Source organism: Simochromis diagramma, unplaced genomic scaffold (genome assembly GCF_900408965.1).
Source record: "Simochromis diagramma unplaced genomic scaffold, fSimDia1.1 OVJJ01000557.1, whole genome shotgun sequence".
Lineage (NCBI taxonomy): Eukaryota > Metazoa > Chordata > Actinopteri > Cichliformes > Cichlidae > Simochromis > Simochromis diagramma.
In genome coordinates this window covers 2416149-2436374 of record NW_024387156.1, presented here as the reverse complement: position 1 = coordinate 2436374, position 20226 = coordinate 2416149, and the positions used below count along the sequence as shown (strand labels likewise).

The window sequence follows — 20226 nt, the reverse complement described above, 5'->3', positions numbered from 1 at the left end:
AAGCATTTAAAATGTTCAAATGTAATCAGCGACATCAACTGAAGCAAGCTGCAGCCCAGTGCTTCACAATAAATGAGCTATACAAATATGCAAAACAAAAAATAATAATAATTATTTTTTAAAAAAAGGATGCATGGTGAATGGCAAATTAGATTTTGTTTGGTCAATGATTTATAAAAGTACTGGGAGTGGGTGACTTAATTTGTTTTCCAGCTTCTGAAATGAGCATGCCACATAAATAACACACAAATACTTTAATGCTTGCACTTCTCATGTCTCTTGCTGTATACACAGATTAAAATCACTCAGTGTGAAAGAAACCGCCAAAGTTAGGCAGGCAACAGAGATCAACTACTGAAAGTAATGAAAAACAGCAAAGTTGAGAAGCTTCAATTTATTAACTCAAAACTGTGTTCACAAAGTAAAGATACTCAATCAAAACATTGGGAATGCACACACGCGCACGCATATCACACAGAGGACTTATGAACAAACTCAAAAACGTTGTGAACTGTCATGTCCACAAACAAATGTAATATTTGAATAATTTACGAAAGGATCACCTCAGAAAACAAACAGTGCATCATGGTATGATAGAGATCCAAGTGCACAACCAGACATCACAGACGCTCAAGTTATGGGATTTCCAAAGTGGAAAAAAAGAAAAGAAAAAAAAAGAAAGAAAGAAATCACATTAAATCAGAAAATCCACGTATATACCAAACACAAGCATAAACAAACCCTTCTCCTATTTGATGGTTTGGAGAGAAAAAATGCATGGGAATCAAGAAAAAAATCCCATCCCTCAAACATCCCACCGGAATAAAAGGCTGCTATATGAAAAGCTGCAGTCCAGATGGCATCAGCCCATTTTCTGTGTCTGTCATTTGAACCTGAGGAACACACACACACACACACCCCTCACACCGTTACAACTCGTCCTTTGGTTTGCCATTATTGTCCTCTTCTATCCCAGCATCATCATCTGACTTCTCATCATCCTCTCCCTCCTCCTCCTCACCATCCTCTTTGTCATCCTCATCATCACCTTCAGTGTCCTCCTTGTTCTTCTCCTTCTCCTCTTCCTCCCTCAGTTTCCTTTCCATATCTTCCTGCTCATCCTTCATTTTCTTCTCTGGTCCCTAGGCAGGTGAAGAACAATGTTAATGTTTAACATAATGGAAAGTGAATCCACAATAGGGGAGTACCGAACTGTCGCCTGCAGTGTGAACCAATGCTGAACCTAAAAGCTACATTCTTTGTCTTCATTAAAATCATTTTGTTTTATCACCTGCCAAACTTTTAGTTCGGGTCCTTTTTATGTTAAGTACACCAAGTTTGACTGAGAACCACGAGTTCTCAATAAAAAAAATAAGCACAAAAATGTAAACAAACAAGGTGCACAAAACAAACATCAAAATAACAAGCTAGACCAAAACTCTTTGTTCCATAATAAATTATGGAACTAAAAATATTTCTTCCCCAAATGAGAACCAGTAATCATTTGGACCTAGAAAACAATCATCATGATCATGAATAATGTGCCAACCATTAAAAGTTAGATGGTATAATACTGACAAACTTATTAGGTGAAGAAACTCAACCTTTACTGCCAATATGGAATTTCAAAAGTTGCTCAAAGAATCAATTTGCTATAAGCTGCTCAAGAGTTGAAGTGGCCTTATAGTTAATGTTGCTTAAGCTACAAGAAGTACCATCTTCCCTGTTTAAATACCAAGACAACTGCTCACATGTGATAGTTTTATTGCTTTCTAGTGTTTACATGCCCTAAACCACTTATCCGGATCAGCTGTGAGCTGTGGAAACATGACAGACTACATGAAAGCTGTTGAGAACTTATCTTCTTTCTTTGGAAAATGTCTGATCAACTCTGTAAAGCTACATATGCATGGTCTATTTATTGTGTTGCCCTTAATTCTGACTAGAACTGATTTAAGGCTGTATTCTGACAGAGGGTTTTAAATTGAAACCCCCCATTAGACCATTTACATCTAAACAGTCCTACCTTGGTTTTTCCCCAGGTTTCCTTTCCAAATTCTTCTGCCTCTTTCACATCGTCGGTAATCAGAAAGTTGTCAAAAATGGTTCCAGATTTGACCTTTCAATGAAAAAACAAACAAAACAAACAAACAAAATAAACAATGCAATATTATTTTGTCGTGACATACAGATACATTATAAATTTATTTGTCTTGAAATAAATAAACCGCAATGTAGTTTCATTTTTACATGAAAGAAACTGTTTTGTAACATTTTATTTATAACAGACCCTAATGGGGGAGTAGTGTAGCATAATTACCTGCCACAGATCCAGGCCCAGGACTCCAATGTTGTTAAATTTATACATAGTAGCATCCTGAGTGTACTCTGGGTTGTCTATCTCAGGGTGGACCCATGTTCCCTTGTAGTCAGGGTTGTCAATTTGTTTGGGTTTCCATTCCCCCTACAAAGGTATTAGAGAATAAGTTACATTTTCTTCCCTTTATACTAGTAAAAAGACCTCCAATGGAAATTCTTCACTTTTTCTGTAAACCTCAAGCAATGCAGCCCATACTTTATACTCTGGATTGGCGATCATGGGGGGCTCCCACTCTCCATCCATGTCCTCGTCCCAGTCATCAGGCTTCTTGGCATCAGGGTCAGGGATCGTCTCTGGCTTGTCCCAGTCCTGGAAGACAGCAGCACTGAAGTTACCAATCAGAGATGCCAATCAAAACAGGACTTGTCCAAGAGTACAAATAGCTCCATCCTGGCTGTTCCAAGAAAAACAAGGAATGGCAACATTAATGTAAGACTGGATCAACATTATCAACCCACAATTGGCACTATTCAGTGTATTCTGGCTGCAGTGGATGGCCTAATAAAATTATGCATTACAACAAAATTGAACAATAAGAAAATGCTCAACGTCATTAACACCATGTTCAAGATTTTATTGTAAATTTGGGACTTTAATCTCAGAACATCTGTATAGCTTTATTGCAAGTAATCTAAAATCATTTTAAGTCATGTTACTTCAGGCTTTGTGTCACTGGGATCGTCAATCTTAGCCCTGTCATCCCAGTCGCTTGGCTTCTTAGCTTCGGGGTCCTTGATCTTCTTTAAGGGCAGCATGTCCCAGTCGTCCTCAAAGGAGCCAGACTCTACCATCTCATTGTCGATCTTCACCTCATATGTCTGGTCTGGATTCACAATCAGTGTGTACAAGTGGGTCAGCTCATCATCCTGAAGGATGACATGGAGAGAATTTATGGGAAATCTCTAACAGATTCATGGTTCACAAAATTTAAAAAGGGAAATTATTTAACAGTCTTGGTGCATAGCTACCTTGCATTTGATGTCTTTCTTGATAAGATGGTTCTGACCCTTGTAGTTAATTATCACATGAACCTTTTTTGTGCTGTATCCACAAATGTCAGGCCCTGTGTACACAGGCCACATTATGATATGATTATATACCATGATTACAAAAGAAGGACGTCATTTCGAACAGCTCAAAGTCAGATGGAAAAACATCATGTTCTGGTTTCAGGCTTCGGTGTCTCTCCAAGACTCACCAAACATGATGTAATACTGGGAGTCTCCATGCATGTCACTCTGGTCAAGCTCATCGGGGAAGAGCTTGACGTAACCACCTCCACAGTCTATCTTCTGCTCATGCTTGACAGTGAACTGGATGACCAGGGGCTTTCCCTCATTGCTAAATGGCTCAAAGTGGGCTGACAGGGCATAAAAGTGGGCATCCTGGCTGGTCCGGATACCTAGAATGAGCACAAAAGTGATTATTATTATTATTATTACTACCAATATAGACTGAATATAAATGCACAACTCTTTCTAATTTCAGTAAAGGCATGTAAAGAAGTATATTCTTAAAATATCCATATGAACACTGAGCAGCCTGAAATGCCTTAAGAAAAATAAAAGTAATATGTCTGTTTCTATAATCGTATGCACTAATGCTGGTATTCTGAAACTACATCTTGAATAGTAGGAACTGCACTAGAATGAAAACCATTGAATAATTAGGGATTTTTCACATGTTGAAGACCCATCCAGTCAAACAAACAGACCCGTGGCAAGCTGATTCTCACCCACGGGCCACATTTTTGACACCCTAAATTTCTTAATTCTATTCTTCTTTTGCACTAACAGAATTTTGTGGTTCAATGTTTGGTTCACTTCAACAATGTCAGAGATTCTAAAATCTGAAATAAAACTGTCTTTATTTTGTATCGGAAGAGGATTAGGGTCACTAAAATAAAAAGTGGGCACATCTTTTTTTTCTTCTTTTCCAGAATTCTGAGAAAATTCTGACTTTAATCTCAGAATTCTGAGAAAAAAGTCAGAATAATTCAGACTTTTTTTCTCAGAAAAAAGGAGAGGAAAAAAAAAGACTTGCCCAATTTTTTTCCCAGTGGCCCTAAATCCTCTTCTGTACAATCATGGTTTCCAATAGTACCCAAAAAGTTGATGATGGGGCTGCGCTATATAAATATGCACTGTCCCATACTTTAAGTCAGATTTGCAGCCTGCTCAGGACTTCTGGTTTCAAAGAGCCAAGACAGTGACAGGGAAAATTCTCTGGACAAAAAAAGGGTACTTTTGCATTGGGTCAGAGCACTGTGTTTACATCCATGCACTCTATGACTATCAGTAATATTTATAATTCTTCCATCTGTAATTAAAGTCCAATATTAACTATTTTATCAGTGTAATAGAAATTTGGAATGGGAAAACTAATCTAAGGTTACCAAATGGGATGATTACTGATAGTACAAATCTTTTTTTTTTTTTTTTTGAGTATCCAAATTTAAAATAGGTTTGGAATTGGAGTATCAAAGGCCATGAGAGCACTGGAGGCTCTTTGCAGGATATTCCAGTCCTGAGTATAATCTGTCTGACCCTGTGCTCACATTTACATTGGCAAACCTGTGTTAGCTGCATTTGCATGATAAGACACCAACTCTTGGTCTATGCAAATAACACAATTTTGTATCAGTTGTGTTTCTAACACAACATAGTATTCTTACCTTTATCAGCTTCAGCATCCCCATAAAAGTTTCCAGCACTCAGTTTCCACTGTCCATAATCTGATTTATGTTTCGACTCGACCCAACGGCTCTTCCATCCATCTGAAACACATTAATTCAACCCCACTGGTTACTCACTGTAATTCCTCTGATTCTGGTTACATTAACACCAAGCCACCGTGCACATTTATTACACTACTTGTTCCACAAACCTACTGAGGACTCCAAATGCAATTACTCAACATGATGATAAAAGTGAAAAACTTTAGGGATTATATAAATGAACTCCTATATGCAGTGACAGGGTTTAGAGTTGTTCTGTTTAAAAAAAATTAAGGGGCTCCAAATATTTTATCCAAATGCTTTTACCCATAAAGGTTCCAGCACGGTTCTGCATGGTTTGACTAACATAGGAAAATAGAAAATAGTTGCGCCCTTAACCCAGTACTAGACGACATTTATACACATTTAACTTAAAAATAACATTGGAGCGTATGCTTTACTAATGTATTACGCTATTATTTTCAGCCAGCCACTCATCTATACCAATGGGTTAAATTTATAGAGTAAGCTACCTTAAAATTCCAGGAACATATATTAAATTGTCTTTAATTAAATTACCAAATAAGAGATTTAATGTGAACTGCCGTGAAGACGTTGACTTTTTTTTTTAATGCAATCATTCGTGTAAGACAAGCAGATATGAAATGGACTGTGTTCTACCTCCATCCAGAAACTGTTCCTTGAAGTAAACCGTAGCGTCGATAGTTAGCGCTAACGATGCCAAAACTACAGTAATTACCACCGGAAACTTCATGATGCTAGCTGCAGTCTGGTAGCAGGTGGTGAAACGATGAGATTGAAAGTCCGATGAAGGAAACGTAAACTGGGAAATCTAACAGCGTTGAATCCCACACAGATGGCCCTGGTTCATTGGACGAGCGTTTCACCAATGGAAACAGACCACGGTTTATTTTTCGGGAATGCTCGTGTTCGATCGGAAGGAGATCGGAGGAGGCGCCTGCTTTCCTGCAGTTTTTAGCCAGGGACGATGAAAATGAAAATGTGGGTGTCCGATGGAAGAAGAAAGGCTTAAAACGTCGGTTACGTTATGAAAATATATTTGACTTTTGAATAATTAACAGTTGTTTTGGAAGAAGATACGAGCGAGTTCAAAGCAGGCTTTAAAGGCCTCCGTCTGTGTGCCCTGTGCAGTGATCAGCAGGCACGAGACCGGTTACACCCATCACTAAGCACGGGGTGATGCCGGTGTCGTTCAGGTTAATTAAATTTGTTTACATATTCCACTCTCCCGCTGGCTTTTCTGTAATATAAATCACAAGCCGACATTTTCCTTGCTACACCACCGATCAGCTTTAGTTTACCTGCAGTGCTGCAGGGTAGTCTAGCCTCCCATTAAACCCATAACTACAATACTGTGTGATCTTGAGCCACCCATCATCTCTTTTGTCCCACATTTGCTAGGAAAATCGGGAATAGTTGCCATAGTCATAGTTTTCAGTCACGTGATCGATTTGCTACCCTGGGGGGTATCATGGTGCCCAACAGTGGACAGTCACTGTTACTTAAGAAAAAAGTGTTGTTTTTTCCACCTGTCTCGAGCCGAAACCACTTGGATCATGTATCATAAAGGAAAAACGAAGATATGACGAGAAACTACTTGTGATCCATATTTTGCCCTAGCAGCTCCCTGAAAGTGGAGATATCTACGTCTGAGAACCGCTCACCTTACACTGCTGCCAGGATGGAAGATTTCAAAATACAGACCAATGACTGTGGAAAACTTTTCTTTCTTGTAATTTCTTGAAATAGTCTTCAGGAATAGTTCTCTTGAAGCTTCTTGAAGGACATTCCAAAGATCTTCTTTGGATGTTGGCTGTCTTTTGTCCTGTTCTCTGTCAAGATAACCCAAAACTGCTTAAGTAATTATAAGGTCTGGGCTGTGGTAAAGCAAATCAATGTTGCATTTACCCAGGTGTAACCCTAACTCTAAACCTAACCCATTGTCAGTGTATTTGGGATCACTGTCATGGTGAAAAACTCAACCAATGTGATGCTTTCTAGATGCTGGACCAAATGCTAAAGGGACCTTTCCGTGATCATAATTTCATACATTTTGAAAGGAATAAAAGAAATCATAAAAGAATGAATAATAAATAATAAACAAATAATGGGAAGACTGAAAACAGACAAGCTAAATAATAATACACTGGTTACCTTTATAGTTTTAGGCTGACTCTACAAAAACCAGAAAGACCCATTATCAGTGTATCACATAATAGACACAGAATAATACCAGGTCAGTGTTATCAGAAGGGATGAGTAAGGAAAAGTGTGAATGTTTTTGCCACAGGGAGCACATGCATTTTTATAGTTGAGTGTGGAGCTAATAAAGTTCAATTCAATTCATTTATAATTTGAAATTTTCATTTTAAATGTCCTTTATACTTTAAAGCATTTTGCAGCAGCCTTTAGCTGATTCAAAATTGTACCATTTTAATTGAACTGAAGGCTTTTCCAAAAGTTTTTAGGACAGCCCAATAATAACAAATTACAATAGTCCAGCCTATAAGTAGTAAATGCATGAACTGGCTTTTCAGCATCACTCTGAGACAGGATGTTTCTGATTTTAGAGCTCTTGTGCAAATGCAAGAAATCAGTCCTTCATATTTACCTAATATGCACATTAAAGGACATATCATGGTGAGAAATGAATACAAGAATTCTCACAGTGTTACTGGAGGCCAAGGTAATGCCATCCAGAATACGTATGATCAGACACCATGTTTCTAAGATTTATTACAGGTGATCCAGGTCTTTATGTCTTTAAGACATTTCTGCAGTTTAACTAATCGGCTTCATGGATAGATTAAGCTGGGTGTCAACTACATAGCAATGAAAATGTATTGTGTGCCTTCGAATGATACTACCTAAGGGAAGCATGTATAATGTAAACGGAATTAGTCCAAGCATGGAATCGCGTGGAACTGATAATTATCCTTTGTGCATGAAGACAACTTCCCATGTACATGGATATATTGGAGTCTATTAGCTATGACCGAAGCTACTGCACCTTTAATTCCTACGACATGCTCTAATCCCTGTAACAAAATATTGTGTTCACCAGTATGCAGTATCGCACTGAGGTCCAGCAGGCCTCCCTAGACATGAGCCAACTGTGTGAGGCCATTAGTAACCTTCACTATCGCTGTTTCTGTACTGTGATGAGTTCTGAAACAGGACTGAAATGCTTCAAATAAATTATTTATCTGCAAATGGTTTTTTAGCTGTTTTACAACTATTCTTTCAAGAATTTTAGAGATAAAAGGAAGATTGGAGATTTGCCTTTAAATTAGGTAAGTGTGGCGGGTTGTGGTTTGTGGCTTAGCTGTAGGGCACAGGTGTCGAACTCCAGGCCTCGAGGGCCGGTGTCCTGGAGGTTTTAGATGTGTCCTTGATCCAACACAGCTCATTTAAATGGCTAAATGAGCTCTTCGACATGTCTTGCAGTTCTCCAGAGGCCTGGTAACGAACTAATCCTTTGATTCAAGTGTGCTGACCCAGGGTGAGATCTAAAACCTGCAGGACACCGGCCCTCGAGGCCTGGAGTTCGACACCCCTGCTGTAGGGGATGGGTGGAGCAGGGTGTGGTGTCAGGGAAGGCTGACCCACACAGCTGACCCTCGTAATCTAATCATGCCTTCCCTTTTGTGAGTAGACGCATGTTGGCATGGACCTGGAGAGGGGTGCTGTAAGCAGGATGCAGGGGTGGGGCCAGCCAAGAAAGCCAGACGCTGTGGCCTGTGGAAATTGAAAACTCCTGAGGACATTTTTTGTCAAATATTTTTGTAAAACTAAATAAACTGTCATTATCACAGCTCTCTGCCTGAGTGGGTCCTTCATGCTAAAGTGTTGTCTAAAACCCGGTCTGTGTGATTACAGACTGGTGGACGGCATTACCGGTGGAGGTGCTAGCCCAGATGATGGTGGATCATCCCCGTGATCCGCTGCAGTAGTGGCCAGCAGATCCATCTAATCCTACTCTCTCTTCTGTTTCTCCACAGGTCCCAGAGGTTAGAGATGGTATACCCAAAAAAAAAAAAAAATGCCTGCGGATGAAGATGGGACAGGTGCTCCATGTTCCCGGCCCTACAACACTCTCCCTTAGCTTGAGCGGGATGTACCTGCATACCAGTAAGGTTCCAAGGGCCTGGGTCCACCAGGCTATGGTGGACCCAGGCCACACAGAGACCCTGGTCCATCAAACCCTGGTTCGGCTCGGGCGTAGTTGGAGGCAGAGTGGGTGGAGGTTAGTTGTGTGCATGGGGGTTGTGCATGAAAGGAAAAATCATCCTAACTATAAATTGTTAGGCAGCAAAGGAATGCCATCCTTGAAATGAAACCGCCCCGAAAACTCTGTTGGAACCGGTTTCTCCACACAACAGTGATATGATGTACATTTTGGCGTCCATAGATGCAAAAACTTTCCAGCTTTAAAACATGCCTCGCTGGAACTCCTTCATAAAGACTTTCTGGCGCTGCATGAGTCTGAGGAGTTCAGCCAGCAGCAGGTGGAAACACCCGTTGCTGAAAACGTGGCCCTCAGAGAGTAGGTGAAATCCTTCACTGAATGAATGACCTGGCTCTCAGAAGAAAACTGTTGTGCTTCAGGCCCGCGGCATGAGGGACAACGTTCTGTTTTCAGGCTTCTCAGAGACATTTCATCCACATTCACCTGAAACTGATAATGTGGTTTAAACAACCAGCTTTCATCATGCCCATTTTTGGGAGGGTAAATGAAGTGATGGATGCAGACCCAAAACAACTTTGAATATTTTAAAGAAGAAGAGGCGGTGAAGAGCTGAGGCCAAAAGCTGAGAGGAGTGGACTTCAGTGTGAACAGTCAATTTCTCAAAGAAATCCTGGAGCAACCAAGGTCCTGTTCCCAATCCAAAAGGTCATCCCCCCCGACCCGCCACTTTCCGCTGTTTTTAGGGATTCACATTTTATCAGAATGTGTGGCATTGGGTCTTCAGCACTGTTGGGGGGCTGCAGACACCCCAGATCTATTGGGTCTGGGGCCGTCTGCCTCTAGCTCCTTGGGGGCCTTGTTCCAGTCTCTCATCCTCAAGTATGTTTCATGACGAACGCTCATACAAAGACACACACATTCTCACTCTTTCCCACATACGCACACACACAAATCACAGCAAAATTGTATGTTTGTTTGTGTACCTAACTTTTTGTTCAGTTGTTGTGTGTTTCTCTTTGTGTGTTCTGTTGCAGATGCAACAGTTACATCCTAGACTTTTGCCACTCTCGTCTTTCTGACCCTTTTATATTCCTCTGCCACTTTCTCCTGTCTTTCTACAACCTGGCTCTCACCCCCTTTCCTCTACAACATATTATCCTCTCTAATAATAACATGAAATAAAATAAACCAAATGAGCAAATGCTGATGTGTTAACAGGAGCATAGAAACTCTTTACAATGGAAAAAATCTAGGAAGCGGGTCTAGGCAGCAAATGCTCTGAATGTCCACTTAGGGTTAAAAACGGCATGCACAGATATATGTCTGCTGTCTTTGTGAAGACACCAAATACATTTCTTATCCTGCTAGCACAACTGCAACAATAAAAACTGGTCACAAAACCATAAAAAACAATCTCAATTGTCAGCCAGCCTTAAACCCAATTTTAAACCTAGTCTAAGGCATCCACCAGAGGTTCTCTTGTAAGTACAGGATTTAGTTCAGCACTTTAACGGTCCAAATAGTACCTAATAATAACCTACTGTCAGTATATGTCTAGACAGGCATATTTGACATTGATTTCAGATCAGTGAGAGATTATGATGAACTGCTTTGATAGGTGTGTTTTTCAAATTGTTGATCATTTGCATCTGTAAATATTCCCCAGGTCGGTGAAACACCACAAAGACAAAGGAGATGATCGTGGACTTTAGGAGGCACAGAGTAGACCTGCCTCCCCTCCACATAAAGCTGTGGAAAGCATTGTGGTACTAAAAAGAAGCCCACAGCAGATGCTATCAGAAATTTTATATATATTTTTCCTCTTGTGCTTTTGTTGATAGGTGTGTCATTAGGGACGGTTTCCAGATGTCCCTCGGTAAAACTTGAGATCTTGCCGTTCAAATTTTCTGGTTGTGATTTTACATGAGCTTCGTATTGTGGGATAACAGTGTAGTAAACTGCTGTCATGTTACAACAGCTGACATAAGATCACCCAGGCTGCAGTATAGTGCTTGTTGACGGTGGACTTCCCAACTGCATAAAACGTTTCTCCAGTCACTGGGACCCTACATCGTTGGCGAGAAGCTTTTATGCTGAAAGTAATGGTCGGATGTGTTGTACCTTAATTTTGGCGGCTTGATAGAAGTCTGGAACGGATGACCGACTCGGTGACGGTAACCGCAATTTAGGCAACATGGGAGATGTTGTGGGATTTATCTTGAACGGATTTTAAAAACCGTCGGGAAAATGGCCGAGAGGTAAGTCCAGCAACACTCGCACTGTTTTGCTTGTTGAGGGGAAAAACGAGCACGAACCAAGGGAGGCAGCCAGCCCAGAGATGAGACTAGCAGCCGCGGTTCGCTTGGTGGCTGTGCTTACTAGCTAGTTCGCCACGTATTCGCTCCCACGATTCAAGGATTTCCACGCAGAACATATGTGCGAATTTAGTGTCTTTCCCTGTCATCTCCCTCGGTTGTTAGTTATTCGCCGGGGTGGTTGTATCTGGATATTTGTCAGCGTGGAAGGAGCGATGCGTGGAGGCTAGATGCTGATGCACCTGTCGGTCTAAATTCCCATCTCTTTGCTGGAATGCTGCTAACCTGCTTTTATAAGTAGATGCTGACAGGAAATGCACCTTATCACTTCGAGAGGAGGCTCGAATAGAGAAATCCTCCTTTGCAGCATCTCGTCCTTGTGATGGATCGAGGCGACTCCCATGGCGCGGCACTAGAATTAGAGGTGCATGGCCCAATCACAGTCAGATCTACATATATGTCTCCTTATTCACTAGCCTATAATTATGAAGAACAACAAACAAACAAACAAAATAGTTTCTCAGCTCAGTTAATGAGTGGTTAACTCTCGAGCGTAGAGAAACCGCAACACCAAATTCCGCCAAATCCCAACACATCAATGTTTTTTATAACACAGGCGTGAACAGCTTTTTCTCATTTAGTAGTTCTGCGTGGGAGGTTCGGTGTTCCTATAATGAATTAACCACATTGAGTAAAATCGCACCCCTCTGTTCGCCATGATCTTCCATGATCAGTGCAGGGAGGTGGGAAATTAACGACAGAAATCCAGCTGGATCAGGACTTGTTTGGTGTATGTGCAAATCCTCCTGTTTCCTCCATGCGCCTATTTAATAGTATTTTCTTTAATGAGGCCGAACAGGTTCTTATGCTGTTCATGTAAATCTGTCTTTCCGGATATAAACAAAACAGGCTGAATTTGAATAGAGTGTAGAGTCGACGTGAATCCAGCCTCCCAGGCCGGTGTTCTTCAGCTGCCAACATCAAAAATATGGACGTGTTTTTTATCACGCTGATTGCCTTGAAAGTCAGGGTGTGGAACACATCGTGGCAGTTTGTCCCCAGAACTTAACAAGCTCATGTGGGTGTGTTAATAAATGAAGGCTGGGAATATCCAGGGGTCATTTAGCCTCATGCAAATCATTACTGCAGGTCAGTCCATTCAGATTATTGATTTGTTCAAAAAGGGTCATTTTTAAACAAATCTGGATTCACGGGTACAGTAATAATTGAAAGGTTTGAGATAAGTAGTTTTGGACTCAAATGCAGTTGTTCTTGTTGTTTGGATCAAAAGCATCAGAATCTTAGCCCGCTTTACACCACCTTCTTCTCGCCACCCTGATTGTGTGAGTTTTTATGTTTCATATATTACTTTCACAGAGAACCAAGTCAAAAGAAAACTCACGTATCTGCTTTATTTGCTGTATTAGCCAGTGACGATTGGATGGTGTAGTTAAAGGTTGAGGATAAGAAGTAAAAGTAATGCAAACTAAGAATTGCTGCCGCAGTCTTGTAGAAGTTAAACTGGTACCTGTGGCTCAGGTGGTAGCGCGGGTTGTCCACCAGTTGGAAGGTGGATAAATTGATCTCATGCTCCTTGAGTTCTTAAGTAGGGATTTGAGAGCCAGTGTTCCCAGCAGCTCACTTCCTTGGAATTGTTAGTCTGCTTACCTATTGATCCTGCTTATTGGTTCCACTTGCACTACAATCAGCTGATTTCAGTTTGTGTGCAGTAGAGCAGTGTACAGCAGGGATATGGACTGAACTTTTATTTCTATTGCATAGAATGATGAGAGCCCAGTTGTAAAGTGCAAACTGGATCCAAGACGTTATGGTTATTAGGCGTTATGGTGCTAACACAACTTTGCCTCTTTGCAAGTGCCTGCACAGACAGCATGCTAACACTAAGCTAGCAAGAACCCAGAGGTATGTTAAAGCTGAGTGACTGCTGACCTGACCACAGCAGCCAGACCCTGAACTTTAACTGGTAACAAAAGCAGTGATGAACAGTCAGGCTGCAGCCTCCGTTTCTACCGTTTCATGTTTCTAAAGCAGAATCACTGTGGACGTCGCTTTGAAGACTCTTTGGGCTGGTTCTTATCTTTGCTTCGTCTTGTCGGCTTTGTGTTTATACCTAAACGCTAAGAGAAAGATCATATGTGTGTCCACATTATGATGGGGATTTGTTTTGCTGTGTGGAACTGTAACCTAAAGGTTTAAATTGTTAACTAGTAATTGTGTTATGGAGAAACTCAATGTAACGTAACGAGTTGAATAATGAATTACTTTCTACTGGGAGTAATTAAGTAATGTACTGCGTTACTTTGAATAAAAGTGTTTTGTGCAATCCATTACTTTTTTGAGTAATACTCCAACACTGATGACCATTGATGTCTTTAAGAGCGCAATGAGAATCAATAAGGAATTGAATCAATAAGTGATATTGATCATGGAATCGTAACTGCTAACTTGTTACGAATTCCCATCCCTTGTCTTCCTTGTGTAAGATGGTGTGTAATCATGCATATGCTTAGGCATGAATGTGTTTCGTTGGGTGAATGAAACGTGTAATAGTGTTGGATGAGTAGTGGTGAATATGTTGTGTCTTGTTCACTACAGACTCGCAATCCTTCTGTCACCACAACCAAAGTGTGGTTAATAATGCCTAAACATAACCATGAAAAGTTAATGCTGCTGAAGACACCAAAAGCAGATAAAAAAAGTCTGATTTAGCATATTTTACAGAAAAAAGCAAGCAGATATGTTACTGGTGAGGGATTGTGTGTCCACTGTCAACATTTTAGCAAATTACAAGATACTGAAGCCGTACAGTGGTGCGGTGGTTAGCACTGTTGCCTCATGGACAAGATAATGTAACTGAATGAGCTGGACTAATTGCCTCTCTGAGTAATTATTTAAAGTGTAATAACTAAATTAATTATAACTACAGTAGCCTCACACTTTGTAAACCGTTGTGTGTGACTATTTTCTATGGCCTGGATTTTAACAGATCTTACCACCACCTTGGAAATGGATACTGTTTATCACCAGCAGTGTGTGATGACTTTTACAGGAAGGCAAGCAGCGAGAAGTCTTTTTATCGTCAATATGCCAAAAGTGCAACAAAATTATATGCAGTCTCATTCAGTGCAAAGAAAGCAATCTAACTATTCACAAAAATACAAAATTAAAAACCTTTCTAGTAAATAAACACAGTAGAAACAGAATAGAAATATAAATAAATAGATATATACATGCGTGTGTGTGTGTGTGCTTCAGTCATTGTGTATTGGTTACACAGGTTGGGTATTGCACAGGTTAGTAAAGATGTAACAATGTTCATTTATTGTTATTTATTATTGCAACAGCCTTGTCGTATGTGTGTTGTGAATATTTGATTGAATTATTCTTTAGATGTTGTTAAGTTCACTTGGTCATGCAGGAAATATTGAAGCGTGCTATACTTGTCGTTTCATTGCAGTGAATATCAGTAGTTGCTTGATATGTTATGAATGTGACTCCTTCCCGACAGTAACAGCTGAGCTGTACACATGGCATACCACACTGGTATGTGTGCCAGTATACTGAACAGTAATCAACCTATAGAAGGACACCCGGAACTTCTTGGCTGGGGTAATGTTTTTCAGGACCCTCAGGAAGGGGAGCTGCTGCTGTGGGTTCTTGGTCATCGCAGGTGTTGGTTTTCTGGGTTAGGTCATCACTCAGGCACAAGCCCAGAACCTTCAAGTCAGAGCCTCTCCACACAGTACCCATTAATGTATATGACGATTAGATGTGCTTCTTCATGTATATGACGATTAGATGTGCTTCTTCTGAAGTTCGCTATTATTTCTTTTGTTTTTGTGGTGTTGAGGAAAAGGTCGTTAGTGCTGCACCATGATGCCAGTTTCTCTACCTTGTCCCTGTATGCAGACTCATCTTCCCCCATGATGAGTCCAACCGCTGACATGTTATCTGTGAAATTCACTATTGAGTTGCTTGGGTGCAGTCGGGTGTGTAGAGAGTGTACAGCAGGAGAGTCAGCACACATCCCTATGGCAAGCCAATGTTGAGGCTGAATGTTGGGTAAAGTTTGGGCCCTTCTTTAACTCACTGTGGGCGGACTCTCAGGAAGTCCTTAATCCAGAGTCAGATGGAGTATGGGAGGACGAGGTTGATTAGTTTTGTTCCCAGTCTGCTAGGGGTGTTTGTGTTAAATGCTGAGCTGAAGTCAGTGAAAAGAAGCCTAGCATAACTGTCCTTGTGCTCTAGATGAATCAAGGTTGTGCGGCTAGCAGTGGCTACGGCATCCTCTATTATCCCTCTGTGTAAACTTGTGGGGGTTCAATTTACATGGTCCTCGAATTATGTGACTTTTGACCAGGTTCTCAAAACACTCGATAACGAATGGAGTGAGAACCACTGGGTGGAAGTTAATTAGGCTGCTGGTGGTTTTCCTTTTGGGACAGCCATGAATGGTCAAGGCCTTCAGGCAGGGTGGGACAGTGGTCTGTGCTAAGGACAGGTTGTGAGCTGGTCTGTACAGACCTTCAGCACCTGATGCAATCAGGTCCTGCTGCATTTCTGGGGGTCCTGTTAACTGTCCTTAACATGCGTCTCATGTCATGATTCTCCAACACAAAGATGTGGCTGGTGTTGGCCTGTGTGTGTGGTGTGACTGTGTCTGGTGTTTTTTGTTCAAAGCGGCCAAAGAAGCAGTTCAACGTCTCCGCTAGCACAACATCACCATCGACAGCCCTGGGTCTGGGGTTGTAGTTAGTGATGTTTTGGACCCCCAGCCACAGTTGCCTCAAGTTGTTGTTCTGGAGATGGTCCTTAGTTGTTATAATCCAGCTTGGCCTGTCTGATGCCCCTTTTCAGGTTTGCCGTGGCTGCATTGTGCAGTTCCAAGTCATCCGACCTGAAAGCAGTGTTTCTGTTACTAAGCAGGGTCCTGACCTCACGTGTCATCCAGGGCTTGTGGCTGGCATACACCTGGATGCATTTGTCAGCGGTGACAGTGGTTAGGAGAGTATGGATGTAGTGTACTCCTCCAGGTCCTGAGATTCAAAAATACTCCAGTCTGTATTCTCAACACAGTCTTGTAGCTGCAAGGAAGCACCCAGCCCATGTTTTAACTGTTTTTGAAGTAGGGGGCGTTTCATCAGGTATTGCTGGGTGCAGCAGTCCCCAATGAACTATTGTCCTCACCTCATCCATTTTTGTTCACAATAGACCTGGCTTTTGTAAGGAAAAGGCTGAGGAGCGGAGGCTTTTGAAGCGTTTTCCTTATTCTTTCCTTCACACTGGCTCTACAGCTTTGTTTCTGTTTGTTATCCTTATGTTGTGGGAGTGAAGAACCTCTGTTGTAAGAATCCCATCACTCTGTAGACCCAGTAACAAGAGGTCTTATCTGCTGAACATGAGGTTTGTCCAACATCGCGTTGATGAAATTGTATAACAGATGTACAAAAAGATGACTGAATGCAAGACCTCTCAGCGGTACGCCGTCATGTTGTCTTTTCATTGTCTACATCACATTATCACATACATTGCTCTAAGTGGTTGGCAACAGGAAACTCATCTGTTACTATGCTAAATCACTGAAGCTTGTTTACTTGCTAATCCTAGGTGTGTTTCTATATGAAGCGTGGATAGTAACTGATTTCAGAGCAGTGAAAGCAGACCAGCAGCAGCTTGCCTCGCACTCTGGTTTTATCCACAATGCTGCCTGCCTCTCAGCTTGCCCAGCTCCAGCCAGTGCTGAAGATGGACACGCCCGCATTACGGAGAGAGCTAGTCTTCAATGAAATAATTGCAGCAGTCAACCACAAGATAGCAGTAATTTAAAGGCTGTATATACATATTGACAGGTGAGGAGCTTTATGGCCGTGCTGTGTGAGATAAAAAGAGACCGATTGCTTTACTTTTGTATGTTTTAAATGATTTCTGCTTTTAGATTTCACAAGTCAAGCACTGCTTTTATCAGGGTGGAACATCACTGGTTAACACATAGTTGTTAAACAGCCCTGTTTCATGCTAATTCTGTTGCCTAATAATGAAATAGAAACTCATGTCCAGGAAAACAGATTTATTGGAAATGTAGTTGTAGTAAAATGGAGTATACTTTAACTGGACACTGTTAGGTACTCCGTGCTGGTACCAGGCTCAATCGCCTTTTGTTTTAAGAAATAGCCTTTCTTTTGTGACATAGATTCATCAAGGTGCTGGAGACATTCCTCACAGATTTTGATTTACATGATAACCTCAAACAAATGTTGCAGATTTGTACATCATGCACATCCGTGATGTACACGTCTCATTCCACCACATCCCAGAGGTACTCTGTTGGATTACAATGTGGTGACTCTGGAGGCCATCTGAGCACAGTGAAATCACCGTTGTGTTCAAGAAACCAGTTTGAGGTTATTCGATCTATGTGACATGCGATGTAATGCTGCTGGAAGCCAACAGAAAATAGGTTGTCTCAAGAATCTCAACTACATTTACATGCCTAAATGCACTGAGCTGCTGTCATGTGATTGGCTGATTAGGGAAGACCTGTTGAAGACAACAAAGTGTTACGACTCCGCTGGCTGCTAACTGGGGATGCAGGCCCTGACAGATGGTTCTCTGTGAGGGGAAATTGAAGAGAAGAAAAGGAAGCTGAAAAGTAAATGGATGACAGCCATGTTAATTGGCTTAACATGCCAATTACATGTTACAAGCATCTGTATGAAGAATAAACTGGAGAATAATAACCATTTTTTCTGTACTCTGGCATAGAAGAAAACAAGGCTGCTGCTGCTGCTAGTAGCGGATTGTGTGTGTGAACACAACGCTATATGCATTCCTTTAAGAAAAGAAGTAACATGTAAAATATAAGAAAATGTTTAATTAAAGAGAGTTTCATAATTCTCTTAAAATATCCACACAGTATTTATATTTCTGTCCATTAAATTGTGCTGGGTTTTCTGAATGTGTTTTAGAATAGAAGACTGGTCTATTTTTGTCTCTGTTTTGTAGAACTGGTAAATTATTTTAAAGGCAACCCTTTACTGATTATATCAGAAATATGCTAATTAGCAGCTGCACTACAGCAGCTTTGAGAAGACAAAGGGAATCCTTTGTGCTTTACTTTGCTCACAGTGGCATTTACTCTTTTGCAAAAAGGTTTTAGAGATATATCCCATCCATCCATTCTCTTCTGCTTATCACAGTTGTGGGGGCTAGAGCCTATCCCAGCTACCAAAGGTTGAGAGGCCGGGTAGACGCTGGATAGATTGCCAGCAGATTATGCAGAGCTAAACGCAGAGGGACAGACAACCATTCACACTCACATTCACACCTATAGGCAATTTAGTATCATAAATTAACCTTCAAAAAAACGCATGTCTATGGATGGTGGGAGGAAGCCGGAGTACCCAGAGAGAACCTACACAAACACAGGAAGAATATGCACACTCCACACAGAAAGACTGTGGCCAGGTGGTGGAGGTGAACTCGGGACCTTCTTCCTGTGAGGCAACAGTGCTAACCGCCGTGTTGCTATTTTCTATCACCTGCCGCTGGATCGGAGACTTTCTCTCAGACAGTGTACAGCAGGGGTGTTCAACTCCAGGCCTCAAGGGCCATTGTCCTGCAAGTTTTAGATATCACCCTGGGTCAACAAGTCATTAGTTCATTACCAGCCTCTGGAGAACTTCAAGACATGTCGAGGAGGTAATTTATCCATTTAAATCAGCTGTGTTGGATCAAGGACACATCTAAAACCTGCAGGACACCGGCCCTTGAGGCCTGGAGTTGGACACCTCTGGTGTACAGAGAGTTAGAGTGGGGCCTCATCTTTCCTCAGCCTTAACACCGGCTCTTCACAAGGCTGCGTACTATCAGAGCCCTACTATACACTCTGTACACACATGACTGTGTCAGTACCCACACAGACAACGCAGTCATTAAGTTCACAGATGATACCACCGTGGTGGGGCTCATCTCCGGGGGAGACGAGACAGGATATAGAGCTGAGCTTCAGAGGCTGTCGGATTGATGTGCGGACACCAACCTGGACCTCAAGAACACCACGACAAAAGAACTGGTAGTCGACTTCAGAAGGAGGAAGTCTGAGCTGCAGCCTGTCAGCATCAACAGGGAGTGCGTGGAAAGGGTGTCCAGTTTCAAGTTCCTGGGTGTGCACATAGACAAGCTCAAACACCTCGGTGGTTTTAAAGAAGGCCCAACAGCATCTCCATTTTCTGAGAATCCTCAGAAAAATGGACCTGCAGAAGGAGCTGCTGATTGTGTTTTACCGCTGCTCCACTGAAAGTGTGCTGACTGCATCTCTGTGCGGTTCTCCAGCTGCACCACGGCACACAAAAAGACACTTCAGAGGGTCATTAATATGGCCCAAAAATCATTGGACATCCTCTTCCCTCCCTGAAGGACCTGTACAGCACTCGCTGTCTCAGGAGGGCACGCAGCATCCTACGGGACTGTACACACCCAGGACACCGGGTGTTTAAACTGCTGCCGTCTGGCAGGAGGTTCAGGCTGTTCAGGACAGCTTTTACAACAGAGCAATAGGCCTAAG

General features: G+C 41.7%; 2 protein-coding genes across 4 annotated transcripts in view; one reads left to right on the top strand and one right to left on the bottom strand.

The window, feature by feature from the left end:
• Nucleotides 1-143: 143 nt before the first annotated feature.
• LOC120744253 (calreticulin-like) lies at nucleotides 144-6317 on the bottom strand. Its single transcript, XM_040048521.1, has 9 exons — nucleotides 5778-6317; nucleotides 5055-5156; nucleotides 3579-3782; nucleotides 3349-3443; nucleotides 3037-3246; nucleotides 2576-2689; nucleotides 2321-2464; nucleotides 2027-2119; nucleotides 144-1142 (listed from the first exon to the last, which is right to left on the bottom strand). Exons 1-9 carry the CDS (start codon nucleotides 5869-5871, stop codon nucleotides 930-932), a joined length of 1269 nt encoding a protein of 422 aa, XP_039904455.1. The 5' UTR covers nucleotides 5872-6317; the 3' UTR covers nucleotides 144-929.
• Nucleotides 6318-8787: 2470 nt separating this feature from the next.
• The window catches only part of arhgap39 (Rho GTPase activating protein 39), a 62390-nt gene continuing 50951 nt past the window's right edge, over nucleotides 8788-20226 (top strand). Inside the window, exon 1 of one of the 3 annotated variants that reach the window (XM_040048509.1) lies at nucleotides 8788-11585. In XM_040048509.1, coding sequence (XP_039904443.1) covers nucleotides 11575-11585 — 11 coding nt within the window. In that variant the 5' untranslated portion in view covers nucleotides 8788-11574. The remainder of the gene's footprint in view (nucleotides 11586-20226) is intronic. The other 2 variants (XM_040048507.1, XM_040048508.1) reach the window with 2 other exon arrangements.